At 53.8% G+C, this 27,912-nt stretch overlaps 2 protein-coding genes across 3 annotated transcripts; one reads left to right on the forward strand and one right to left on the reverse strand.

The window, feature by feature from the left end:
- The first annotated feature begins 3,743 nt into the window (after window positions 1-3,743).
- On the forward strand, window positions 3,744-19,741 carry HNF1A (HNF1 homeobox A). Of its 2 annotated transcripts, none has more exons than XM_081253042.1 (10): window positions 3,744-4,202; window positions 10,792-10,991; window positions 12,504-12,690; window positions 13,114-13,355; window positions 14,282-14,433; window positions 14,554-14,755; window positions 15,523-15,714; window positions 16,857-16,978; window positions 17,062-17,206; window positions 18,607-19,741. In XM_081253042.1, exons 1-10 carry the CDS (start codon window positions 3,874-3,876, stop codon window positions 18,732-18,734), a joined length of 1,899 nt encoding a protein of 632 aa, XP_081109168.1. In that variant the 5' UTR covers window positions 3,744-3,873; the 3' UTR covers window positions 18,735-19,741. The 2 variants fall into 2 exon arrangements, with proteins under 2 accessions (XP_081109168.1, XP_081109169.1); XM_081253043.1 differs by having other exon boundaries at window positions 13,114-13,343.
- A 136-nt stretch (window positions 19,742-19,877) lies between these two features.
- On the reverse strand, window positions 19,878-27,835 carry LOC308627223 (protein CUSTOS). The gene is made up of 6 exons (XM_081253044.1): window positions 27,673-27,835; window positions 25,499-25,541; window positions 25,221-25,319; window positions 22,368-22,441; window positions 21,737-21,827; window positions 19,878-21,223 (listed from the first exon to the last, which is right to left on the reverse strand). The coding sequence occupies exons 1-6, from the start codon at window positions 27,794-27,796 to the stop codon at window positions 20,872-20,874; spliced, it is 783 nt and encodes a 260-aa protein (XP_081109170.1). The 5' UTR covers window positions 27,797-27,835; the 3' UTR covers window positions 19,878-20,871.
- Between the last annotated feature and the right edge of the window lie 77 nt (window positions 27,836-27,912).

Consider the following 27,912-nt stretch of genomic DNA (forward strand, 5'->3'; position numbering starts at 1 on the left):
GAAAATTGCATATACCAGCAACTGCTCAATAAAGGTTAAAAGGTTAAAGGTGGTGGGGCTGGGAGGAAGAATAGTCCAAGTATGAATACAGGTGGGCCCCGAGGTGGGGGTGGTGGGGTTGTAGGGTTGGCGATTAAATTCCAAGAGAGCCCTGAGATTGGCTGACGGGGCACCCCTCTTGAGCAGCTTCCTAAGGCCAAGGAGAAGACTTGTGCCTTGCCAGAACTTCGGTTTTGCAAACATTTGCTCACTCAGTAGGCGAGACTGGTGATAAAGTTCACAACTACAGTTTACTGAACACCCTCTGTGTCCAAGACCATCCTTAGGTCCGCAGTTCCCAAACTACGCCTCGAGGTGCCTCTGGGAGCCGCAGAATATTTTAGAGGATTTTTGAAAGGAACACAGTGACATCTGTCGGCCACCTTGCGCTAGCTCAAGGTAGTTTGCAGTTTGAATGTTAGATGATGTCATAACTTTGTGAAGCTGGGTTTATGGCAGTTGTTCTAATAAAAAAAAAAAGTAGTATCATGCAAAAATGATTGTGGAACAGGAAATGAAGGTGGTCACGTTCAATCTAATTCCAAAGTTTGAGCAGCTGTGTAGAGCCCAACAAATCTCTGCATTAGGTGTACAAAGTTGTCTCAAGCAACCCTAGAGATCTACACCTCTGTTTTATAAATAAGTCATGAAAGGCGAACTCAGTGCCTGAGGCCACCCAGTGCGGGGTTGGGGGTGTGTGTGTGGGGGGGCCCGTGAAACCCACACTAGGTCCTGAGTGATTCTCAAGAAGGCAAAATGCCTCTCCCAACCTCTGAGTCTGTTTAGATGTGTCCCCTGATTGTGGGGAAGTGCAGGCTGGGGGCTGGAACCGCCCTTTCCGTTGTCTGTTGCCAAGTATCAATAACCGACACCCTTCTCATTTTCAGAGGGAGCCCTAGTCGGGGTGGGGGTGGGGGGCCAGGACAATAGCCTGTGTACTGGAGCTGAAGTTGGACCCTGGGGGGTCTCTCTCCTTAGACAGCCTAGAGGTTCCCCCCACCCCACGCCACTGTTCTCCCAACTAAATCCACCTTCAGTCCCGGAGTCACCAGTTCAGCCACCTGGCTGCTGGGGGGACCCAGCAGTCAATGAGCCCAAAAGTTGTGCGAAGTACCCAGGCCCCACCCTGTCTGGCTCCCTCTTCTAGAGGAAAGTCTCCGAGGGCAGCTGCAGGCAGCAAGCAGCCTCCTGGATGGGGTAGCAAGGAGGAGAGCCATGAAACCGCAAAGGGACAACATGCAGCATCTTCCCTGTCCTTTAGCTGGACTTGAGAATTCTGCCCCCAGTAGTGAGCTGCCTGACCCCAAAGCTACTTGTGCTAGAGGAGAAGGGAAGCACTGAGAGAAATGTGGGGGGCCCACTTTCTCAAGGGGCAACTGCCAGCATCATCCTGTGCAGAGGGCCGGGCTCTGGGAATAACAGTGCCTACTTCACAGAATGGCTCTGTGCATTTCATACATTACTAAAGCCTGGTGTGGAGCTAAGTATACGTTGGGCGCTGTGCAATGAAATTTATTCATTCCACAAATATTACTGAGCACCTACTAAGTACAGATGAGGCAACATACTAAGCACTGCGAATACAGCAGTGAACAAGAGAGACAAAAGCCCTGCCCTGGAGCGGGGATGGGGGGCCCGACATTCTAGCAGAGGCAGACAGACCATAAATAATAAACATCATACGTGTAAGTAAATTACAGAGCAGTGCTGTCCAATAGAGATAGAATGCGAGGCGCATATGTAATTCAAAAGTTTCCAGTGGTACCATTATAAAAGTAAAAAGAAACAGGTGAAATTAAGTTTTCTAATTTTTAAAGTATTTAGTTTTAAAATTAAAAACTTTCACTCAATAGATCCAAAATATTATCATTTCAGCCAGAGGCATTAGCCACATTTCGAGTGCTCACTGGCCACATGGGCCTCACAGCTGCTGAGTGTCAGGTGAGTGCAAAAATGATCAGCCCCTTTCCCCCTGCTGGCTTAGCCTGGCCTGCAGGGAGGGCCTTCTGGCCAAGGGCGCTTTCTCCCTTCCACCGTTGCCAAGCATGACCCTGGCTCTGCAGACCCCTGAGAGATGTGCCAGCCTGGGGGCAGCCCCTCAGCACCACCCTGCCTACTCCAGGCAATGGCGCAGACCCCTTGTTCTGGGAGCTTAGGGCCACCCCACGGGACAGACAGCAGGAATTTTTGTCCAGGCTCTTACCGGAAGAGGGAAGGGCGGGGGTTGAGGATGAGTTTTTGCCTAGGACTGGCATTAGCGGGAGGTGAGTGAGGGTTGGAACCTGCCTTTATTTAACATTTTGATATTTTTTGTTCATCACAGATTTTGGGCATTAATTTTTCAAATTAATGAAAAGTATATTTTATTGATTCTAGATAAAATTTGCCCTTTTAAATTGCAAACTTCAGTGGTTTTTAGTAAATTCACAGAGTTGTGTAACATCACCCCATCAGTATTAGAACATTTCCATCATCTCCAAAGAAACCCTGTACCCATTAAGCAGCCATTCCCTGTGCTCACCCTCACCTCCCCAGCCCCCAGCAACCACGAATCTACTTTCTGTCTGTATGGATTTGCCTATTCTGGACGTTTCCTATACATGGAATCATACAATAGATGGCCTTTTGTGTCTGGCTTCTTTCACTTAGCATGATATCTTCAAGATTCATGCCTACTGTAGCATGAATCAGGACTTCATTCATTCCTTTTTATGGCCAAATAATATGCCATTGCGCAGATAGACCACATTTCTTCTATCCATTCATCCACTGATGGATATTTATGTTTTTTCTATTTTTTAGCTCTTGTGAATCATGCTGCTGAGAACATTCGCATGCAAGTTTTTGTTTTAAGTTTCTTTTAAGTTCTTTTGGGTTTTGCATTAATTTTGAATTTTAAATAGAGTATATAAAAATATTTTTTCATCTTGATTTCATCTTGAGTTTTTCAACGTCCCCTTAAAATTTGCACCTGCACCAAGTGCTTGACTGGCCTCACCCTGCTCCCACTCCACAAATCTTGTCCCTGCTAGCTGTGTGACTTTGAGCGAGTTGCTTACCCTCTCAGAGCCTCAGTTTCCTCCTCTGTAAAATGGGCACAATCCCTGTACCTACTCACAGCTGTTAGGGGGCTACACTGAGGTAATGACGCACGTTACAGACCCAGCCCACAGTAGACTTAAGTCGACACGTTTTCCCTCCTGGGAGGCCAGATGTTGGGGCTGGCAGTGGGGGGGGGGTCTTCAAATGGATGTGTCCTAGCCTTGCCCTTGAGGAGAGTTGACCCGACAGCCTAGAACTCTGCTGCTTCTGTTCCCAAGGCTGTTTTTGTTCTCTTGCCTCAGCCTGGCCCCCTACGAGGTCGCTGGGGGAGGGACCCGATGCTGGTCACCCGAAGGCCTCCCCGGCTCCCAGCACCTTCCATCCCAGCTGTCCTGGGCCCCCCACCGCTGCCTCCCCCACCCTCCGCTCTGCCCACTCCCATGGAAGGCCACGGCTCCCCATCCCTCTGCGCTGCCATGAGGCCTGCACTTTGCAGGGTGAAGTCCAAAGTTCAGTCCCTTCGCTAAGCACATGGATAAATATGAACCTTGGAGAATTTCCCCAGCTCCAATGTAAACAGAGCGGGCAGGGGCCCTGATTCACTGGCCACTGGGGCCAGGGTTGGGGGTTGGGGGTGCCCACAGGGCTTGGCTAGTGGGGTTTGGGGGGGCAGCGGGCGCAAGGAGCCTGGTTTGGGCCTGCCTGCTGGCCGGCCAGCACGGAGCCAGCCCACTCGGTGGGGAGGCGGCCGGCTCAGTGGCCCTGGGCCGCGTGGCCCGCGCTGGTGGAGCCATGGTTTCTAAACTGAGCCAGCTGCAGACGGAGCTCCTGGCGGCCTTGCTCGAGTCAGGCCTGAGCAAAGAGGCGCTGATCCAGGCGTTGGGTGAGCCGGGGCCCTACCTGCTGGCCGGAGACGGCCCGCCGGACAAGGGGCAGTCCTGCGGTGGTGGCGGTCGAGGGGAGCTGGCCGAGTTACCCAATGGGCTGGGGGAGACGAGGGGCTCCGAGGACGAGACGGACGACGAGGGGGAAGACTTCACGCCGCCCATTCTCAGAGAGCTGGAGAACCTCAGCCCCGAGGAGGCAGCCCACCAGAAAGCCGTGGTGGAGACCCTGCTGCAGTAAGGACCCCTCCCCTGTCCCCAGCTCCCAAGGAGCCCGGAGGGGCCCAGCCTCGGCTCCTGACCAGCCCTTGCCAGTCCAGAGTCCCATGGGCTGTAGCCTTTAGGCTGGTTGTCGGCAAGGGGGACAGGGCCCATTAGAGCTTGGAAGCGGGGGTGGGGTGGGGTCCTAGCTCGGAGGTTGGAGCCTCCAGCCCCTGACCCGGCCCTCTGCGGGGTCCCGAGTCTCCATGAGCCAAGGCTTTCAGCCCAGTGCTTGGGAAGTGGGGCATGCCCCAGGGGAGCCCCAAGATGGGGACAAAGCAGGAGAGTCCACGATTCTAGTCCCTGGACAACGTGGGTGGGGAGGCAGGGAATTTTTAGCTACCCTGCCCATTTCTAATCCCCCAATCCCAACTTCCCTGCTAGGCACCCGGATGCACCAGTGGGGAGGGGGGGCCCAGGCTGAGGTTTTGGGGGCCCCAGTTGGCCTCCCTGGAACTCAAGCATTCAGCCAGCAGAACCCAGGTCTTTCTTACCTGAGGGAAATGGAGCCTTAGGACGGGAGCTGCTCCCCTTTCCGGCACAGCCTCAGGCCATGCCCCTCACCAGTGGGTACCATTAGAAGCTTCCCCACTCTGTACCCCACCCACTGGCTGGCTCCCCATCTCCCGGAGAACTGGGTGGGTCTGAGCCCGATGCCTCCCCTCTCCTCAGCAGAGCTGACCTGGTTACTAATTACCCACGGGCTTTATTATTTCTCTTTTGTTTTATAAATTTATAAATGGCAAAAGGCTCTGATAAGGCCTGTGATCATTAACTTGGAGGGCTGGTAGCCTGGGGAAGCCTGAGCCAACCAACTTCGCAGGGAGCAGGGGTGGGGGAGGTTGGAGGTGAGGGAAGGGGAACCTGGGGGCTGCAGGGACTGCCTCTCCCCTAAGGCTCTGTAACCTCCATCCTAACAGCCAGGTGGGCACGTGCTGAGGTTTCACAGGTATCATTTCGGGTAATGTTGAGATGACCTCTGGAGGCACCTGGGGACAACTGCTTTGCAGATGAGGGAACTGAGGGTCAGAGGGGGATGGAGCTGGACTAAGGCCACCCAGCTGGGGCTCCACACCCACTCTCTTTGGTGCCCTCAATCACCATGACCGGGGACGGGGCCAGCTGGGGGTGGCTGGGGGTTCTGAGGAAGAGTCCCAAAGACCACCTCTTTTCTGTCCAAGGTCCTGATCCCAGCTTGGGGATGGGGAGGGCTGGATCCCTGCCTCAGGGAGCTCTCAGGGCCTGCCAGGTCTTGTGAGGGCCTGGGCAGGAGGCAGGGGAGTAGCCAGGGCCCCCTAACTTGGCAGGAAGAGGAGGGCAAAGGGCCCTGCCGCGTTGCAGGGGAGGGGCAAATAGTCTGGCATCTCCAGACCCAGGGTGAGGGCAACCCGGACAAGGGTGGGGCCGGGCCAGACCTGCTCAGGGTCCCAGATGGGACTGGGGGCCTTTGGGGGGGAGTGGGGGCAGGGAGTGCCAAAGGCCTTACCTGGCTGGGTGGGGCCTCTTGATCAGCAGCCCCTTTGGTGGGATGATGGGTGGAGGGAAAGGCTTGATCCACAGCACTCGAGCGGGAAGCAGGGGTCAAAGTGCTCCCTGGGGACCAGCAGAGACCTGGAAGCTGAGGGAGAGAGGGGAGACATGGAGGAAGAGACAGGGCGTCAGGGGAGATGGAGAGAGAGGCCTGGAGAAGCAGAGTGGAGCGGACGAGCCGGGAGGGGAGAGGGGCTGACGCGCAGCTGGGAGAATGGGCTGGGGAGAGAGCGAGGCGCCCCAAGCTGCGAGGAGGCTGGAGTGCTTGCCTCCCGCCCCGATTGGGTTTTCTTTAATGCTAACAGCATGCTATTTACTTTCCATTTAAATTTGAGATGTTGCTATAAATTATCAACCAGCTCCTTGTTCCTGCGGGGTTTATAACTAACTACCTGGGTTACTTATTGTTCAGGTAACAAAAGGGATCTGAAAACGCCCCGAGGGGAAAGAGTGGGGCCTTGGGCCTCAGGGCACAGGCTGCAGAGGGGTAGGGGACCCCCATGAAGGCCTGGCCCGTGGGGGAGGTTGAGGCTGGAAAGGATGGTAAAGAGGCAGGGCTTCCCGTGGAAGCCAAGTGTGACCAAGTGTGACCTTGGGCAAGTGTCTTCTCCTCCTGCCTCTGTTTCCCTACCTGGACAATGAGTAAAATTCAAACTCCCTGCCCTGATTCCCTGATCTCTTCCTGAGGGACCTCTCTCCCTCCCTCACTTTCCTCCAGTTACACTACACTTTGCTGATTCCCACCTCAGGGCCTTTGCATGTGTTGTACCTTCTCCCCGAAACCTTTCCAGATCTTCCCACGGTCAATTCCTTCTCCTCTTTTTGCTCAAATGCCACCACAGTCACTCCCTCTTCCACTACTTTCATTGACTTTCCCCTGAAACTTATCATTACTTATTATTACCTTATTTGTCTGTTTTCTATCTCCTGCTATGACAACAGAAGCTCTTCCAGAGGCTTGTTCACCACTCAGACCCCTGATATCCAGCCCAGTGCTGACACACAGCATGAATGAATGAGGGACTAGGCATCTCTGAGCCCTGGGGATGTCTGCTGCAATGGCCAAGGGAGTAACACGTTCCCAGGGCTCCTTCCTCAGTGTCCTCCTGGGCCCTCCTGTCCCTGAGCAGCTCAAACTCAATCTTGAGGGTCTCTGGTCCTCTCCATTGGGCAGCACCAAGGCACTGAGACCCAGGAAGACAGTGTCCAAGGTGGGGCAATCTGACATCCCTGAGGCCAGCTTACCTGGGCTTGAACCCCAGCTCTGCGCAGGCAGGCAATTTCACTTTTCTGAGTCCCAGTGTTCTCTGCAAGGCAGAGCTGATCATAACGCTTACCCACAGGGTAAGCATGTGAATGCAACGAACAGTTGCTATTATCAGTGGTCCCATCTTACAGATGAGCAAACTAAAGCTCAGAGAGGCAAAGTGACCTGCCCAAAGTAACTCTTACAAAGAAGTAAGGCCAGGACTTGGACCCAGGTCCTCCTAATCCCACACTTTGCACAGCACCCTGAAGTGGCATGCCTGTCCTTGATACATTTATCTCCCTCTTTACCCTCCTGGGTCATTCTTGCTGTTAATGTCACCATCGACCACTTCCGCGTAGTGCTCGAGGACTCACGAAGCGCTTACAAGTGCATTAAGCTCGTTTTCTCCTCCTGACAACCTATGAAATATTATTAGCTCCCTATCACAGTTGAGGAAACTGAGGCAGACAGAAGTTAAGAAACTTCCCAGGGCCACCCGGAGAGTGAGTGGCAGAGCTGGGATTCACACTGAGAACTCGGCTCCCCCTCCGGATGAGTGGCCTTCATGTTGGTCTCCCAGCTCTGCAGCCTTGGACCCACTGAAACCCCATGGGCCAGGGAGCAAGAGGCCCAAGGCCTCGAACCTCTGACTGACCCTAGAACTGGCAGGAGGCGGGAGGAGGGGGATGTGGGCAGACCTTCACCTTTCCTGGACCCTCTTCCCTCTGCTGTAGGGCTGGACGTCCCAGGACTAGGTCGCTGATGATGATGATGATGATGGTAACAATATTGTTCCACTTACTGAGCACTTACTGTGTGCCTGGCCCTGTCCTCAGCATTTCACTCCTATTAGAAACTCATTCAGTTCTTCCAATAGAGAACAGGGAGGCAGGCGTGAATTTGCCGCTGTGTTACAGGGGAGATGCGGGCCACGTGCACATTGGGCGCGAGGCCGCAGTGGTGGGATCTGAACCCAGGTTGGTTCAACTCTCAAACCCAGTAGAGTGAAAGCAGGAGATGCCTGGAGATCTGGCCTCTTAGTTCTGCATTGGGGAAAATGTCCTGAAAAGAGCCATGTTCTTGGAGACTGTGGGGGTGGGGGGAGAGAAAGAGAGCAGAAAACAGAGAGACACAGAGACGGAAGGAGAGAGAGTGAGAGAAACAGAGACAGATAGAGACACATGGGGTCAGAAGGACAGAGACAGACAGTAAGTCTTTAATTTGAGCCAGGAGAGGCCCTGTTGAAGGAAGACTGGGCTCCTTCTCTCTGGAGAACAGACAGGGAGGGAGGATCTCTCAGGAGGGTGATGACTGCAGTTGGGGGAGGAGGGAGGCCATCGGGCAGCCCAGCCCCGGAGTCAGATAAACATGTTTGCCACGGAGCACAAGGCTGGACTTTGTCCTGCCCTTCCCTCCCAGCTCTGACTGGCACCCGGGGACCGGGGGGAGGTGGGGAGGAGAGGCTCCTAGCAAAGCAGGGAGATAGGGCTTGGGGAGAGGTTGGGGGGTTCAGGAAAGTGAAATATTCTTGAGTCCCAGCAAAGTCACCTTGGACAAGTGTTCACCTTTCTGAGCCTCAGTCTTCTCACCTGTGAAATGGGCATACTTCCCAGGGCTATTGTAAGATTTAAATGACCAGCCCTTACCTGGCTCACCATAAATACTCAAGAAACATGAATTCTCATGGCTATTATTTCTACACAAATGGGACTTTGCTGGACCGACTGCTGATTAACTATATCTGTCCCCACCTTCCATTCCTCCCTGCCTGTATGGGGACTGCTGATAAAAGAAAAAGGAGGAAGTCAGAGGGCCAAAGTGGATGAAAGGCTCTGTGCCCTCATGTCTCAGAAGGGCATTGTCAAGGACGCAGGCGAGGCTGGTGTTTTGAGGAAAGAGAGAAGGGGCAGGGGAGAAGGCAGTGTGGGGTGGGCTTCAGAGCACTGGGGGGTTTCTTTTCTTTTCTTTTTTTCACAAGTCACTTTTAAACATTATATATGTATATGTAGTATATTATATGATACTATATTATTGATACATAATTTATGAAGTACAGAAGAGTAACAGAGAAAACCCTCCCCTCTCATCCTGTCCCCAGCATCCAATCAGTGACTCCAGTTCATTCTGTATACTTCTGGTATTTCATGTGAACAAAGCAAATACATAGAAATCTTTTATCCCACTTAAAATTTTACACACATAGCACAGTAGACCTACCACACAAACTGTTCCATCTAGGCTTGTACAGAGCTTTCTCAGTGGGTTTTTATGGCTGCATTGTACAGAGGCACTGCAATTTGGTTAATCAGCATCCTTTTGCTGGATGCTTAGGTTGTTTCCAATCTTTGGCTGTGGCAAACGACATGGAGATGAATCACTTCTTACACACGCCATTTGTCACATATGCCTCAATTCTAGAAGCAAACTGCTGCATCAAGGCTGTGGGAACACAGGCTTGGGATCGCACAGACCTGGGTTTAAATCCCAGCTCTGCCTGTTTCAGCACTGTTGTATCTGACACATGGTTGTAATAGAAGCTCAAGAGAGGATGAAGGGAAGAGAGGAGGGTTGAGACACAGCAGAAGAGGGAGAGAGAAGAATTTATATTGTACAGGCAACCTGACCCCTTCCATTCCCCACAGTGAGCAGAGAACAGGAGATCGAGCCACTGGTGGCCTCAGGTCCCCTTGAATCCCTCGAGTGAGAGAATTGAGCCCACAGAGTGGGATTCCGTGCTCAGACACGCTCATTTTTCTTACAAGGCCTTGGGATGCCAACCCCTAACCCCTTCACCTGGGACTCTGTTGAGAAATTAGCCACCCGCCTCAGTGCTGTGGGGAGACTGGCTGCGCCACCATCTAGGGTTTAGTGCAGATTTTCAGGAGGCGTTTTGATGCTATGTGATTTTTATCTGACAGACTGACTTAGAACCAAATCCTTTCAGCTGGGGTGGGACTCTACTGGGCTGACCCTGTGACCTTTGGCAAGAGATACAAGTGACACAGTGCTCTGAGCCTCAGTGGCCCTGGATGTAAAGTGGGAGAATCATGTTTCTCTCCTTGTTTTCAGACCCCAATTTTTTCCAGTAGATCTCTCTCATCTATCCATCCATCCACCCACCCATCCACCCACCCATCCACCCATCCATCTAACATCTACCCATCAACATCCCATCTATCCATCCTCTCACCCACCATCCACCATCAATTCACTGACCATCCCATTACCCACTCATCCATCCATCCATCCATCCATCCACTCATTCATTCATGCATTCACCAAGGGCATACTCTATGTCAGGCCTATTTTGGGTGCCGAGAACTAGACAGTTCCTGCCCTCCAGGTGTTTATAGTCTCTCACAGTGGTTAAGACACAGCCACAAATAACATTTCTAGGTAGAATGGCGGGGGATCTTTAAAGGAGGCACAAAGATGAGCACCCTCCCCATCTGGCTTGTGCAGCTTCCAGGGGGAGTCTCTTTGTGTCTACATCTGTGTCCATGTCTCTGTGTGTCGTGTTTCGAAAGATTTATCTGTTCCTATGTCTGTGTGGGACTGGTTGGGGCCTGTGTCCACATGTCTGCCACGTATATGTGTCTGCAAGTCTCTGTCCCCATGTCCTTGTGTCCTGGCATGAGTGCCCATACCTCCTGTCCCTGAGTCTAGGTACAGGCTCCTGGGCTCCACGCTTGCTTCCATCTACCATCCTCACCCCCCGGGTGGACAGGGCTCCCAGCACCCACCCTGGGCTGAGCAGCCTGTCCTTGTCCCCCCGCCCCCCGCCAGGGAGGACCCATGGCGTGTGGCTAAGATGGTCAAGTCCTACCTGCAGCAGCACAACATCCCGCAGCGGGAGGTGGTCGACACCACCGGCCTCAACCAATCCCACCTGTCCCAGCACCTCAACAAGGGCACCCCCATGAAGACGCAGAAGCGAGCCGCCCTGTACACCTGGTACGTCCGCAAGCAGCGAGAGGTGGCCCAGCGTAAGTAATAACCGACTGCAGCCCTGTCTTCCTGGCAGGGCCTGGGACTACCTGCAGCTCGAGGGTGGGAGCTGGAAGCCTTCCACCCCATTCCTCGGACAGGCAGACTGAGAGGAAGTCGGGAGGATTCAACCAGCATGTATCAGCTGTTCTGCGCAAGGCGCTCTGGGGGAGGGGAGGAGGGTTGGTCTTGGGCATCCTCTTTGGGTGGGTGAACTGGGCCCCTGCCTTCCAAGAGCTCCCTGGGTAGAGGGGAAGCAGGAGAACAAATCATTATGATTCGGTGAGACAAGTATTATAATGTGATAACGCCAACAACAAAAGCTAGTGTTTATGGAGCACTCACCGTGCGCCAGGCCCGGGGCAGGGCACTACAGAAAGTGTTTCCAAGTGTTGAGCTGGTGGAGGAGGAGAGAATAATCTCTTCCTCAGGGAGGCAGGGGCATCAGTATGAAGTATGATCTTTTGACTAAGTCTTAAACTGTGAGTTGAATTTTGACCCATGAAGATGCAGGGATGGGGTTTCAGGCAGAAGCGCGGGCAGGATTAGAGGCTCAGAGGTGAGGTGTGTGCTTCGGGAATCCTCCACTGCAAACCTGGGAGGAGCTAGGTGCACTGTTATTCCGGGAATGCTGGGTTTCACTACCCGGGCCTCATACCCCACAAAATCCTAAGTGCACTTCCACACTTTTGAGCCTAAGTGTAAAAAAAAAATGTTTTTGATGTTTCTTTTATAATTATCCAGGTTTTCAAGGTAATACACACCGAATTTATAAAAAAAAAATAGAAGAAAGTAAAGATTTTACAATAAAAATTAGGTGTCCTCCTCCTAAGGCAGCCACTGGCATTCCCGGTCTCATTCGTAACCTTCCAGGGGTACTGTATGTATATACTGGCTATATACATATTTCCCCTGCTCTTTGAAGGGCTGCTAGCTGTTCTGTTATTTGGAGGCGCCATTAACTGGCCTCCTACCAAAGAACCAGCTGAGAAAGTGCCTGGGTCTCTTCTCTCCTGGCTAATACTTATACTTTAAGTTTGATTTTCAAGTCTGGAATGTTGAAAATAGCACAGAATCTACTCAGGAGATACAGTTCAAGTTTCTGCTCTACTGTGCGACTCTGGAAAAATACTTAACCTCCCTGATCCTCAGCTGCCTCAACTATAAAATGGGATGGCATATGTGTCAAATGTGAACAAATGCTGATGCTTACCTGGAGCCTTGTATTGAGGACTGTGAGATTGTATCTTGGCCCAGTAGCAAAGTATGCAGGGGTTGATTAGTGATGTCTCCCTTGGACACAGGTTAGGAAAGGGGTGGTGTGTGTGCTGTGTGTCTGTCATCACTGGATTAGATGATTTCTAAGTTCTAGCTGTAAGCTCCTCTGGCTCAGCATCCTAGGAATGAGAAAGAACCACGGGAATGGTTAGGTGAACCAGTTCCAGCATGGTGAACCAATGCTGGAAGGTGGGATTGGCCAGTGTTTTGCTAATGGCTCTCTGTGCCCACAGAGTTCACCCACGCAGGGCAGGGTGGGCTGATTGAAGAGCCCACGGGCGATGAGCTACCAACCAAGAAGGGTCGGAGAAACCGTTTCAAATGGGGCCCAGCATCCCAGCAGATCCTGTTCCAGGCCTACGAGAGGCAGAAGAACCCCAGCAAGGAGGAGCGGGAGGCGCTGGTGGAGGAGTGTAACAGGTAGAATGGCTGGTGGTCAGCAGGGCTGGTTTGGTCTGGGCTGGGGGAAGGCAAGGGAAGCTCCCCAGGTTTTGAGAGCTCCTGCTGTTGGCCCAGGCGTTCTCAGCTCCTGTTCAGTGTCTGACACCTAGCTCCATTCCTGGCACCCACCCCGCACCAACCCAAGCAGCCCTTGAGTGGCTGCTCGTCTCACTAATCCTCACTACAACCCTACACTTACTGGGCTCACTCTATAACTAAAGAGATTAAGAGAGGCTAAGTCACTTGCTCAAGGTTGCACAGCAGACTGGGCTCAGAACCCAGGTTTGCCAGCCTCAGCAAATACTCAGGTAGAGAGCCCTACTTCTCAGAACCCTCCCCCCAGCCCCAGGGGAGGGTTCTTCTGTGCCTGATCCAGAGGCTCATGAGTGGCCATTTCTGCAGGGCGGAGTGCATCCAGAGGGGGGTGTCACCGTCACAGGCGCAGGGGCTGGGCTCCAACCTCGTCACAGAGGTGCGCGTCTACAACTGGTTTGCCAATCGGCGCAAGGAAGAAGCCTTTCGGCACAAGCTGGCCATGGACACGTACAGCGGGCCGCCACCAGGGCCTGGCCCAGGCCCTGCGCTGCCTGCCCATGGCTCCCCTGGCCTGCCCCCACCGGCCCTCTCCCCCGGTAAGGTCCACGGTGAGTGCCATGTGGGCAGGGGGATTGGGATGGTGGGTAGAGGGAATATGGGGGTGGGTGGGAGAGTTGGGGAGCACCAGCCCAGTGGCAGCAGCCACCCAAACCTCTTAGCACTTCCTTACGGCTCCAACTCCACTCTATTTGTACTGCTCTATCCACTCCACCCCTCTCCATTCCATTCACCACTCAGCTTCGCCCACTGTACTCCATTCCATCCACTCCATTCACTCCACCCTCACTTGATTTCAGTTACTTCAACTCATTCCAGATCAAACCAACTCAATTCATTTCAGCTCAGTTCAACTCAATTCAGTTCAACTCATTATAATCCAATTTAATTCATTTAAATTTGGAATAGTTTGATCCAACCCAATTCCCAATTGATTCAGTTTAACTAAATGTATTTCAAGGAAATTCAGTTAATTTTGTATCAGTTCAATTTCAATCCAATTCGACTCAATCAGTTTCAATTCATTTCTGGTTTGATTCAATGATACTCAGTTTCATTCAACTAATTCCAGTTCATTCTATTCAACTCAGTTTGCTGTGGTTTAATTTCATTACCGTCAATTCAGTTTGGCTCAGTTGTCTTTTTTTTGGCCACACTGCACTGCACGGCATGCGGGATCTTACCCCGACCAGGGATCAAACCCCATGCCCCCTGCAGTGGGAGCACAGAGTCTTAACCACTGGACCGCCAGGAAAGACCCTGGCTCAGTTGTCTTTTATTGAGCACCTACTTGTGTTCAAGGAGTTGGAAGCAACCAGCACAGGGCCTGGCAGGAAGTGGACACTCAAGCAAAGTCTGCTGGCTGCATAAAGATGGGGTGAGGGGTCTGCGCAAACCAATGCAGTTTGGAATGATGGGGGCCATGGAGGCGGGCAGAGAAGTGGGGTGCTGAGGCTGGACACTGCTCCCGCTCCAGGAGTGCGCTATGGACAGCCTGCAACCAGTGAGGGGGCGGAAGTGCCCTCAAGCAGTGGTGGTCCCTTGGTGACAGTGTCTGCACCCCTGCATCAAGTGTCCCCCACGGGCCTGGAGCCCAGTCACAGTCTGCTGAGCACAGAAGCCAAATTGGTGAGTGTCCCGCCCCATCCCCCACCCCCGGCCAATCTCCCCTTGGCTGGGAGATTCTGGAGCAGTCCCCAGGCAGGTAGGGTGGGACCCCACCTGACTCAGTTTGGCTTCCCCTCCAAGGTCTCGGCCACTGGGGGCCCCCTGCCCCCTGTCAGCACCCTGACAGCACTGCACAGCCTGGAGCAGACATCCCCGGGCCTCAACCAGCAGCCCCAGAACCTCATCATGGCCTCGCTTCCCGGGGTCATGGCCATAGGGCCTGGTGAGCCTGCCTCCCTGGGCCCCACGTTCACCAACACGGGCGCCTCCACCCTGGTCATTGGTAAGCTGGTGGGGTGGATGGGGGCATCTGGGTGAGGGGCTCATGGGGCTCCCACAGAATCCAGGAGCAGGACGAGCCACTGGAACTCATTCCTTCATGTATTTATTGAGTGCCCACTCTGTGCTCCACCGGTGATACACAAGTGGACCGAACAGCCCCAAATCTCAGCCACCCAAGTGGGGAGGCAGACAATAAGCAGAGTATGGGTTGGCCAAAAAGTTGGTTCAGGTTTTTCCTAACAGCTTACAGAAAACCCCGAACCAACTTTTTGGCCAATCCAATTCATAAGTTATGTAGTACCTTAAAAGGGAAAACAGCTATGGGAAACCAGAGCAGAGCAAGGGGGACTGAAGTTTTCTAGGTTTTCGGTTTCAGTTTTTTTTTTTTAAAAAGCCCAGAAAAACTTTATTCAGAACTATTATGCAGAAACTCAATATTTAAGACAGACAGGGAGCTGCTGGGAGCTGGGTACAGAGAGTTAAGCCCCAGGGCCTTTGCATTGCTGTGGAATCCCCGGGCTCCAGGGACCCTAGTTTGACACCCCCCCTGCCCTTATGACGAGCTAGCAGCTCAAGGGGGAGTTAACTTGCCAGGGCTGTAACTTAGTGAAGGTTCCTAGTACAAGGCTGTTTCCTGATTACCTTGTCCCCTCCTCCAACCCACTGGCCCTAGGAGAGAGGGATGGTGCCCCTGGGGGTCAGGGCTGCGCCTGGGGAGGCCATGGAGGCGGCAGGAGGTCTGGCTGACTCCTGCCCCTCCCGCTCCAGGCCTGGCCTCCACGCAGGCACAGAGCGTGCCGGTCATCAACAGCATGGGCAGCAGCCTGACTACCCTGCAGCCCGTCCAGTTCTCGCAGCCTCTGCACCCTTCCTACCAGCAGCCGCTCATGCCCTCCGTGCAGAGCCACGTGGCCCAGAGCCCCTTCATGGCCACCATGGCCCAGCTGCAGAGCCCCCATGGTGAGCACCCCTCGGCCCCCCTGCTGGGAGAGGTGGTGGGAGAGGCTGGCTGTCGTTGAGCCCAGGGGAAGGGGGCGGCTTAGCAGATGCTGTGGTCTGTGTGTGTGTGTCTGATACAAGTGTGAGTGCTTCTGTGACGGGGGCTCTGCGGGTGCTCAGGTGAGCGTCTGTGGGCTGGAATACGTTTGTGTGTGAATCCGTGTGGCTGCGTGTGCACGCACGTGGGTTTGTGTGAGTGGGTGTTTGTGTGTGCACACCCACGTGTGCCCTTGGGGCCATATGTATTTCTCAGCTTTTAGAAAGGTAATGTGGTGCATACACCATGAATGACACAACACTCCCAGCAGGGCTTGGGGCAACACCCTGTCATCAAACACCATGATTCCTGCAGCAAAATGTAGAATTCCACGAAGTGGGTTAATAAAGACCCAGCCTCACATCAGGTTCAGGTCAGATTTTGCCACCAAATGAGCTCTAGTGCCAACCAGACAAAAACCTGTTGGCTTTCAGACCTTTCTGGAACTTGGACTCTTGGATAAGGGCTTGTGGACATGAACATCTGTGTATTTGGTGGAGGGCACCATTTATGCATGTATGTGGGTGGTTGTGTTTTCATCTGGGTCCATGTGAGAATACGTGATTTACGTTGTTTTCTACTGGCATCTGTGTGTATATTTGTGGGGCTGGAGACTGCAGGTGAAATTCTGGGTTACACTGTGGAGAGGGGTCCTGGAGATGCAGAAATGCTGCCCCCTCCTCAACCCCTAACAGGAGCCCTGGCCTTTCCCTCCAAGGCCGGTACTTAGTGCCCTAACAGCACCTGTGCGTCCCGTTGCCCTTCACCTGTCCTCTCGAGGTGACCGCAGGAGCTGGGTTTGGGTTCCTGGCCTCGCCCAGGCTCCTCTCCACCGAGACAGGCGGAGCAGGCCCCTGCGGTTGGGGAGAGCGTCCAACCCCTCTACCTGGAGCTCCCAGTTTTGGAAATCAGCCCCGAGTCCCCAGCCACTGCCCCACTGGGCTGCTCACCAGGCCCACGCCCCATTTCCCCCGAGCCCCCCACCTTGAGGCCCTCCTGGGAGGGGTCCAGCCCAGCCCAGGTGCCAAGTCTGTGTCCTCCTCTCTCCTCCCCGCCTCCCGGCCAGCCCTCTACAGCCACAAGCCCGAGGTGGCCCAGTACACCCACACTGGCCTGCTTCCGCAGACCATGCTCATCACCGACACCAGCAACCTGAGCGCCCTGGCCAGCCTCACGCCCACCAAGCAGGTAAGGCCCAGGCCTGCCCCGGCCCCTCCCTGGGTCCTGCCCCAGTGCACACCCTGGGGGCTCAAGAGCTGCCCTTCTGCCAGGTCTTCACCTCAGACGCTGAGGCCTCCAGTGAGTCCGGGCTTCACACACCAGCATCCCAGGCCGCCACCATCCACATCCCCAGCCAGGACCCTGCTGGCATCCAGCACCTGCAGCCCACCCATCGGCTCAGCGCCAGCCCCACTGGTGAGTGGCCTTTCCCTGCCCCAGCCCTGCCGTCCCCATAGCTGGGGAGGAAGTTGTGGGCAGCAGACAGGGGGCAGGGAGGGGGTAAATGCGAAGGGGCAGCTGTGCTCCCGTCGTGAGCCGAGGGGGGTGTGAAACCACAGGAAATGGGCCTGTCTCACAGGAACATCTATTAACCCAGTTGAGGAAAAGATAACCGGAAGAGGTGGTAGGGGGTGATCAGGAGGCGAGAACTGGGCTTGCTGGGGACCAGAAGTGACTCATGGATGTGTTGCTTTAGCTCAGGGTTTAGCATTTTTTTGAATTTGTTGCCAACAGTTAAAAATTAAGAGTTTTCATAGACTTCTGGCTCCTCTTGCAAAGTCGGAAGGACTCGTGTTGCCCCATGGCAACCACAGAGTGTGGGCTCTCCAGCCCACCACGACCCACCCAACCCACACATTTCCATTCCCTGAAGACCTGAGTCTGCAGCCCACAAAGTCAGGGTGAAGAGCAGGCACTTTGGAGGCAGGCTGCCGGGCTCTGAGACCCAGGGCAGCCACTTGCTAAGTGTGAGCTTCAGCATCCTCCATCCAGCCCTGGTGGCTAGAGGGACAGTCACTGAGGGCTCCGTGGTCCAGGCTCTGTGCCCTACCCATGAGGTGTGTGTCGGCATCCCCGTTTTACAGATGAGAAAGCACTCAAGGAGGAGAGGGACTTGGTGGTGCTTCCAACAGCCACTAGGTAGTGGGGCCAGGACCTGAACCCAGGTCCAAACTCAAAGCCCATTCATACTCTCTTGAGGGTTCTCCTGAGACACAGAACCAATAGGAATACACACACACACACATATATTTAAGGAATTGGCTGATACGACTGTGAGGGCTGGCGAGTCTGAGAGCTTCAGGGTAGGAGGTGATGCTGCAGTCTCCTTCTCCAGGAAACCTCAGCCTTTGCTCTTGAGGTCTTCAACTGATTGGATGAGGGCCACCCACATTACCAAGGGAACTCTCCTCTACTTAACGTCAACTGACGTAGGTGTTAACCACATTACAAAATACCTGCACAGCAACGCCTGCACTGGGGTTTGGCTCAGTGACTGGGTACTAAAAGGCAGCCGAGCTGACGCATAAAACTAACCAAGACGCCGGCTCACCAGCGCTTCTGTGATGTTCCCACTAAAATGTGCTGGGAAGGCCACTCCCTCGTGGCCCTGGAGCCTGGCGGTGGGGGGAGAGGTTTAACAAGGCGCGAGGGCAGAGGTGTGACTCTGGGGTCCGGTCACCTGCTGAGATTCAGGAGGTGGCGAGGTGCCACTTTCCCATCCCGAGTACCCCTTAGGGATGGTGGGGGGGGAGGGGTCGGGGGAAGGGGTCGGGACGGGCGTGGCAGGCAGCCAGCCGCCTCCTCTGCCTCTGCAGTGTCCTCCAGCAGCCTGGTGTTGTACCAGAGCTCCGACTCCACCAATGGCCACGGTCACCTGCTGCCGTCCAACCACAGCGTCATTGAGACCTTCATCTCCACGCAGATGGCCTCTTCCTCCCAGTAACCATGGACACGGCCTCCCCAGGGGATGGGCCCTGGAGCTTACACAGCCTGCTGGAGGGGTGACCAAGACATCTGAGCCTGCAAAACTTTCACTGCCCCCAGGCTGCTGCTCTTCCCTGGAAAACTGTGCCTCAGTCCCCACCCCGTTCCCCTCAGAAAAGGGGGGTGTTCTGAGGCGCCCCAACCCGAGGAGGGCTGCTTCAATGCACAAGAGGGAACCATGCAGAGCTCGGAAGCAGAGCCTGTTCCTGGTGGGACTCGGGAGGGACTGTCCCTGCTGCTCAGGGTAAATCTTGTCACTTGGAACAGAAGGGGGCAGCCTTGGACTCTGGTACCCCCAGGCCGGGCCTGTGGAGATCCCTGGCACCCCGCAGGGAACTGCCGGCCACACTTCTCAGGACACCAGCCTGTGTAGCTGGGAGAGAGGTCATAGGTCAACGTGGCCCCATTCTGTCACCTGTGCCCCAATCAGGCCACTCCACCCAGCCCCCCTTCCTGCTTTTAACCCGCACACCCATTTGGACCCACCTGTCTTCCCTCACATAAGCATCGCCTGAGTGGTTCCTCTGTGCCAGGGCCTGGGGAAAACAGGCCTCTCCAGCTTCCCTCGTCCCGAGCCATCCCTCTCCCCGGCCGCCATGACCTCCCGTTTTCTTGGACATCTGTCCCCCTGCGCATCACACCTTCTGATGCCAGCCTGGCATCTCGCCTCTACTGGAAAGCCCCCCACCCCCGCAGGCCTAGGTGTTGTCCCTGCTCCTATGGGAGACCCGTGACTCTGTGCCTGGTGCCAAGTCAAGGTAGGGGGGCAGCAGACTCTTCCCTGCTTTGGGGGAGAAGCTGCTGAGCTCAGAAGGCGGTAAGGCCGGGCAGCTGGCAGAGCTGAGGGGCCCAGAGGGAGAAGAGAGGCGAGACCAGAGGAGAGGTTGCCGCCTGGAAGCTTGGAGCCCAGCTAGCTGACGGGAGGCGTTCACAGCCCCCCACCCCGGGGAGGCTGAGGTCCTGAGGGACAAGGGAGCCGTGCCAACCCAGGGCTCATCTCCCTGGGGCTGCTGCAGATAACCCAGCCCTAGTGGACTGCCTCCATCCTGGACTGAGGAAGGAGCCAGGGGAGAACTGGCATCCCCTGCAGCTTGCAGCCGGCTAAGGGAGAGCCTGTACATTTATTTAACTTTTAGTAAAGTAAATGAGGAACATGTTGAAACATCTTGCTTGTCCACACATCGCCCAGATGGGATTGGGCAGGCAGAGGGCGGTGGAAGGGGACCAGGAGCCCAAGGAGGGATGGGGCCGGCACACACACTCTCACATCCCACCTCTGTCTTCTTTGCTTTGCCAAATCTCCAAGGCCAGGCAACGAAGCCAGCACTTCACCTTCACCTTGAACTTCTGCTCCTTCTTGCAGGATACATGGGTCCATGAATCCCCCAGGCCATGAGTGCTGTGACACTTCCTGAAGTCTTGACGCCGGGGTAGGGGAACACTTCTGGGGGTGTAGGCAGGACCCCTCCTGTGTGATGCTTACTTACAGTGGCTCATCATGATGCAGCACGGACACGAGGGCAGCACCCAAATCTCTCTGTTACATTCTGGGTCCCTCGACAATTTATTTTCAATTATCTGGTTGGCTCAGAGACATGATCATGCATGGTGTATTCACAATGTGAAGAAAGAAAATTCTGGAAAACCAGGTGGAGGCAGGGATCTCTCTCCTTTTCCAGACAATGTTGTATCAGGTCTGTGTGGCTTGGAGGGAGATGCACAAAACTCCTCCTGGGGCTTGGCATCTCGGGGACGCCCTCCCTCGTTTTCTTCAGGTCGCCTCCCACACCAGGCTGAGGCGGCGGAAGCTCTACCACTTGGCCATCAGCCTTCAGTAACTGGGAGGCCCCTCCTTCTTCCTGAGACCACAGAATGTTCTGGTACCACGGGTCTGCCCCAGCCCCAGTGGGAGCACAGAAGGGCAGGCCTTGCTCACCCTACAACCGCTTCTTTGCCCCGACCCTTGGGCCAGCCCCAGTCATGGGCGAAGTCTAGACTTGCTAGCCAAGTCCTTGTGCTTGGAGAGGGAGGCGGGGCCTGGACATGCCTTGTCCCCCATAGCTGCCTGAGCTGGGCCCCATGCTCACAGGTGGGGCTCAGTTTGCAGGCACGGCTGCTGCGCTCTTTGCTGATGGGGGTGGGGAGGTCTCACTGGCCCTCTTTGCCTTCTTCTTCCTTTTCTTCTTTTTGGTCCCAAACGGCGCCTGGTCTCTGTTGAGCCCGGCGGACTCCTTTCCCTGCTCCCCAGATGCGGCCTTGCTTGCGGTGGTGGCCGCGGGGGCAAGGTTGGTGCTGTCCTCCTTGGCTTTCTTTTTCCACTTCCTTTTCTTCTTCTTTGCCTTTTTCTCCATGTTGCCAGGGCCGTGGATGGCGGACTCCTGGACGATGTCAGAGGCTGACACAGCTGCCTCCCGGCAGCGCTGCAACTCCTCGTCGCCGTCCTCGCTGCTGCAATGGGAGGGCAGGCCAGGTCAGCTGGAGTCGGGATGGGGCCCCAAAGCCGCCTCTCACTGCCTCAGTCCAAACCACCAGAGAGAGGCCATGGACAGAGGGTGGCGGCTGGAGAACTCAGGCTTGGCAGTGAGGCAGAGCTGGGTTCCAATACTGGCTTCTCTGCTTCACGGCTGTGTGACCTCACATTGTGACTTAACCTCTCTGACCCTCAGTGTCTTCACCTATAAAATGGGGATCTTAACAGAGCCCAGGCCTCACAGGGATGTCCCAGGAGTGCAGTGTCAGGCACAAGATGGGTGCTCGGAAAGCAGTAAACATCCAAAGCCAATGCCCAGTGGAAACTCTTCCCCCTCCCACTGAGGTACTATTTCTCCAGCTACTGACAGGGCTCCTTCTGAGCCTGGACCTGCCTGGAGTTGGCCTGGCTATTTGGGGGGCAGGGGGGACTGGCCAAGACAGAACACAGGCAACAACGAGGGAACTTGAGGGGTGGGTGTGCCATCTCACCTGGAGCTGGAAGGCAACCGTTTCCGGCAGGGCTGGGGAGCAGCTTCCTTCTCAGGGCCTCCAGGGATGGACGTGAAGAAAAGGCGGAAGCCTGCAACCCACAGGGGCGGAGTCAGCACCGCCAGGGGCACCCCAGGGGCCGAGGCTGCCCTGTCTCTGCCTCAAGGGGCTCCCAGTCCAGTGGGCAGCGCTCCCGTCTAACTATAAAACGGTGCCTCGTGGGACGAGAGGCACACTTGCTACCTGCTGCAGCGAGAGGATGGGGTGCTTGAGGGGATGCCAGCTGCCGAATCAAGTCAGCAAGCCCTCAGAGGCTTCAGGGAGTCAGCAGCTGAGCCTCCCGCCTAAGGCAGCTCGCAGAGTGGCTAATGAGTTGGGCAGGGGACAGAGACTCATGTGGGAGAGGCTGCAGGGTGCAGTGGCTAGGCGCTCCTGCTTAGGGTCACCTCGGGCCAGTGTCTGCATTCCTCAGAGCCCCAGTCCCTTCACGATTCTCCCCTGTGAACAGGATCACCATAATACATGCCTCGTACAGGGGCTGCAGGGATGAAAGAAGATAAAATGCCAAAAACGTATTTCCCAGCTCCAGACTCATGGGAGGCTCTTAATAAAGGAAAGTATAACTGCTCACCATCATCCTCCAGGACGCCTCTCGGTACCTCAGCCTTTCTTGGCTCCTTCACTGCTTCTGAGATGGTAATGGAGCTAAGGGAAGAGATGGAGGATTTAAGATGAGATTCTGGGTAACAACGGACATTCTTTTTAATTAAAACTTGCATTTCTCCCTTTAAGTGGAGGGGGTAGGGTAATGCGATACTAAGTGCAAAGGCGGAGAGCACCCCGGCCTGATGGGGACGCAAATGTCCACAGTGCCAGCTCAAACTGCGGTGCCACACTGGTTTAAACCCTACTTTATTCCAGAAAGTGCTGAAGAAGTTTTGAAGATACTCACAGTACAACAAAATGAGTGCAATTTCAAATAAGGCAAAGAGAAAACAAGAGCAGGAAGGACAGAAAGAGCCAGAAGTGTGGCCAGGAAGCCCTACACACTTGCTAGACAGAGGCTACACATTTTGTTCTGAACTTCCTGGCAGCGAGCACGAAAAGGGAAATATGACCAGTCTAGAAAAAAACAGTTCAGAGGTCAGCTCCTAGAGCAGGGCAGACCTGTTTTTTTGTGGTTGTTTGGTTTTTTTAAATTTTTAAAAACTTGAGCTAATTGTAGATTGACTTACAGTGCCAAGAAATAATACGGGGAGATCCACGGACTCCTCCCCCCACCCCGTTTCTCCCCCTGGTGACACTGCGTGTAACTAGGGTCCATTATCACAACCGGGAAACTGACTTTGCTACAACCCACCGACCTTTTTCAGACTTCAGACCTGGGTTTTGAATCCTGATTTTGTCACTTACTAACAAGGGATTTCATCTCTCTGAGCCTGTGTTACCCGTCTCTACACTGCGAGTAATAAGAGTCCCCGCTTCCGAGGGCTGTCACAAGAATTAAATGAGACCGTGGATACCAAGCCCTGAGCACAGAGCCTGGCTGCAAGCCAGTGCTCAGTAAACAGCAGCTACAACGACGCTGAAGACGACTACTGTTGTCAAGATAAGCAATGAGCTTCACAGGACCCCCTTCCTCTAGAAGCACAGAGAGAGTGGGGAGAACTGACGAGACCAGGAAGGTCTTGGGGGAACGCTGTCGGGGCAGTCACCTCGCACTGCAGAGACCGACGCTCTCAGCAACATCCTCGCAGCGAACACAGCAATGCACTGGGTGCTTCTCCTAACTGCCTTCTGTAGGTGCCAGAGGCCTCCCCGAAGTCCCGTGTGGGACGCGGTCTGGGGAGAGGGAGCGGAGACGCGGTCTGGCCCAACTGGGCGCCGCCCCTGACCCGGGTAGTATCTAACCCAGTGGTTCAACGTCGGTCCACAGGGGGACACCAGGCAATGTCTGGAGACACAGTTGGTTGTCACAGCTGGTGGAGAGACGCTACTAGGATCACATGGGTAGAGGCCAAGGATGTTGCGAACCATCCTACGTGCATGGTATAGCCCCGCACAACCACGGACGATCCAGTCCAAAATGTCCATAGGGCCAAGATGAGAAACCCTGATCTAACACAAGGGACCAACTGGAGTATCACTTCTTTGGAGAGAAATATGGGAACGCTGCAGGGAATATACTGAACGCGTGTAACCCGCATCCTGCTGGACTCCCACCTAGGGAAGCATCCGTTGTGGATCACTGCAATGCCAGGGAGGCCCTGGTCACCCTGAAGCCGAACGGTCATATGGAGAAAAACCGCTCCCATGGGTTGAGATGCTAATTGACCTTCCTAAACATGTTTAACACACTCCCAGGTTGGGGGACTGGCACTAACGCCATGGGGGTGCAGGCTGCTGAGGCCTGGCCCAACATTCTGTCTGGGAAGAGCAGCTGGTATGCACTTTGGGAAGGCTTATTTGTCCTTTTTCAATGACTACTTCAAATTGAAGGACTATGGCCTGAACACCCTCAATCTCCTTTTCAAAACATGCTAGGCTGGGAACTTCACTGGTGGCACAGTGGATAAGACGCCCCGTTCCCAAGGCAGGGGGCCTGGGTTCGATCCCTGGTCAGGGAACTAGATCCCACAGGCACGCTGCAACTAAGAGTTTGCATGTCACAACTAAGGAGCCCTGGAGTGGCAACTAAGACCTGGTGCCACCAAATAAATAAATAAATAAATATTAAAAAACAACAACAACGACAAAAACCCTGCGAGGGCTCTGTCAAGTGGGGATGGATGTAGAGCAGCGTATCCCAGAACACGTCCCATGACACACCATCAGTCATCCATGGAACACAGGCATTGTGGCCAAATGAATTCGCAAGATGCTGGGCTAAACCAAGTTACACAGGTCTCTTTACTGCAGGACTTCTCAGGGCCTTGAATACACTATTAGGAATCTAAATCTCCCAGGCACGGGGGTATGCAGAGTGGAGCATTTCTCCACCTCTTTGCTGTTGGACCCCTTTTGTCAAGAGCCACACCCTGGACTCGCATTTCTGGGCACCTATTTTGGGAACGCTGACCTGGATCTTTACAGATTGTATTCTCACAGTGCCTGGCATACAGAAAGCACCCAAGAAATAGGAATTCAGTCGGTCCTTTGCCCTCTTGCAGTGGGAATGAGCTCGGGTTCCCCTCTTCCTCTCGTGGTGGCAGGACTGCACAGTGGTTAAGAGCAGGGCCTTTGGAGTCAAAGCCACTCTGCTCCTTCCTCCCTGTGACTTCAAGCAAATGCTTCCTCTCACAGAGGGGAGCCTGCTGCCACACCTAGAGAAGAAGGACAATGACAGGACCTTCGTGGTAGAGTGATTATGAAAAGTGATGAGGTGACAGATGCCACATGCTTGCCGCGATGCCAACTTACACACTCTGAGCTTCCAGGCCATGGGAGCCCTTACTCTTCATATTCATGAATAAGGGCAGGTTACCTGTCCAGCAGGGCTCCCAGCATCTTAGCTACGTGTGCTCGGAATTCAGGGGTGGTCTGCAGCTCGTTGCCGTCTTGTTCGTGCTCATCCACATTGTGTCTACAACACACACGAAAAGGACCTCACTTCCTGCCAGCTCAGAAGCTGCCCCCAGGAGGGCGGGGAAGACATGTGTCTGGTTTGCACTGACATCCCAGGGTCTAATAGCCTCTGGCACACAGCAGGGGAGCAATATCAATGAACGAATGCGTGAAACGTGAACCCGAAGTGCACAGTACCTGAGGCTCGGCTGGGTGGTTGGCAACTGAGTATTTGCAGCACCTGTGAAAATAACGAACACCAAAGCATTTATAGAAGAAACGACTATAGCATCAGTTGTGTGCCGAGCACTATTTTATGTGATTTACATGTATAACTCATTGAATCTTTCCAATGACCCAATGGGGTGGGGGTTACCATTATCCCCATTTTGCAGAAGAGGAAACTGAGGCAAGGAGATGTAAAATAGCTTAGCCAGGGTCAAACAGCTAATAAGCGACAGAGTTGGGATGAGGACCCAGGCCACCTGGCTCCAGAGGTCCCCCCCTAACCACCGTGCTGGACAAGCAAGTGTAATTTGATTCCAGCATTTATTGAGTGCTTACTATGTGCTTGGCTGTGTGCTAAGTGCTGTGGAAGAGAGAGAAGAAGGGGGCTCAGTTATGTTGATCACTGGACTGGGAGTCTGGCTGGGGTCTCAGCCTCCACACTCATTAGAGGTGCCTTTCCGGCAAGTTCATTTATTTAAGAACTATTTTCCTGACCACTGTGTAGGCCCTGGGGATACCATGGTGAAGGGATACCAGCCCTCGTGAAGTTCACGTCATGTAACCTCTCGCTCAATAAATATTTGTGGATCAAGTACAGGCCAGAGTTGACTCTAGGTGCTGGGGATGCAGGGATGAAAGGAAAAAAGAAAGGATAAATAAAGAGGCAATTGTAGAAGAAAGGAAAGCATTATATTTGAAGCGAATCACACAAAGTATGATGATGGTGGAGAGAAGGCGTGTAACCCAGCTTTCCCAAAGAGATGGTGTCTCAGCTGTAGTATTAAAGGATGAGTGGGAGTCAGACAGGAGGGGGAAAGCAGTCCATGAAAAGAGACCGATCACATAATTGCTGCTATTTATTGGGCCTTTAATATGCACCAAGCACTGCAGATACATCATCTCAGTTCCTTCTCAACCTTACGGGGTAGGTACTACCATTAACCCCACTTCACAGATGAGGAAATTTAAGTACAGTGAGATTTAAGTACCTTGCCCAAATTTCTTACTGCTAGTAAGTGATGGGGATGGAAAGGCATTTCTGCCTGTAGAAAATGAAGAGAAAACTGCAGTTATGGTGCCCACAGATGAGAGGGCACAGTATGGTCTGCAGCCTACCTACGGGAAGTGTGCAGTATGGCAGGAAGGCAAAAAGGGACAGGCAGGCAAGGAATGGATTACCAAAGGGCTTGTAAGTCATTTTCAACAAAAGCAGGGGTTCTTTGCCATGGCCTGCTCTGGCTGTCTGGTAAAGCCTGGATCCCTTCTCAGAATGTTTTAGATGCAAAAAATGTAACACATAGGATTACAAAGAAAACCAATGATACTGAAATTCAGTTATCGTTAATAGTAAAAAGCCAAATTTGGGATATTATTAATACATGTGCTTCTTCATTAATGTATTAAATAAGATCTACTGATGGGTCTAAAAATTACTGTAATTTTAAAGCAGGGATGAGCGGAAATGATTTTTTTTCAACATTTTATTGTGAATAAAATATTTTTGATATATCTGTAATGGGATTTGAAAATCTGCGACTTTTGTTAAGATAAAGTAACAGGTATTACCAAAACTACTGTGGCTTGTTGTTCACATGCATGATGGAAAGAGATGCTAAATTTCAAAGAGAGATTAATGAAAGTAAAGATGAAATATTTTTCCCATTCACATTCACGGACCCTCTGGATTCTGTCCGGGATTAGGTACCCTTAAGTTAAGGGGTTTTGGATTTATTCCCAGAGCACTAGGGAGTCACAGTCAGAGAGACGTGTAGGACACAGCTCGCTGGCAGCCCCAGGGCACTTGAGAAAGTGTTGGAGGCGGGGAAAGGCTGGATGCGAAAATCCAGTAAGGGTCGCAGTCACCTCGGAGATGTGGTGAGCTGCCCAGGGTGCGACAGTTAGGGTGGACCCAGGGAAGCAAAGTCAAGAGACATTCAGGTGCCTTGGTTTCTCTGACGGGGATAATGGAACAACCCTCCCTGCTGAACTTGTCCGCGCTTTGACTCTGAACCCCACCCAGACCCTAGAGCCTCCTCGGGGAAAGAAGTCGAATTCCAGGAACTCCCTCCTCACCATCCGTCCTCTCAGGCCGCAGGGGAAGATCTTGCGCCCTTCGGCCAGACTCCCCGAACATAGTTCCCTACCGACTCTTGGCTTCTCCGGGCCCCTCGGGCGCTGCTCCAAGCCCCAGGCCGGCATCGCCGCCTCGCGGCACCGCTCCAGCTCCTCCGCATCGCTGCTGCAGCTGCTACTCTCCAGATCGCTCATGGCACCAGTGGGCGCCGCCACCTTGAAGCACCGCAAAGGATTGTGGGGAGCGCCTCCAGGAGCGATCTTCTTCCAAGATCCCACAAGGGAGCGGAGCAGCACAGGGCATTGTGGGG

The sequence above is a fragment of the Mesoplodon bidens genome, assembly GCF_964165515.1.
Source record: "Mesoplodon bidens genome assembly, chromosome: 13".
Taxonomy (NCBI): domain Eukaryota; kingdom Metazoa; phylum Chordata; class Mammalia; order Artiodactyla; family Ziphiidae; genus Mesoplodon; species Mesoplodon bidens.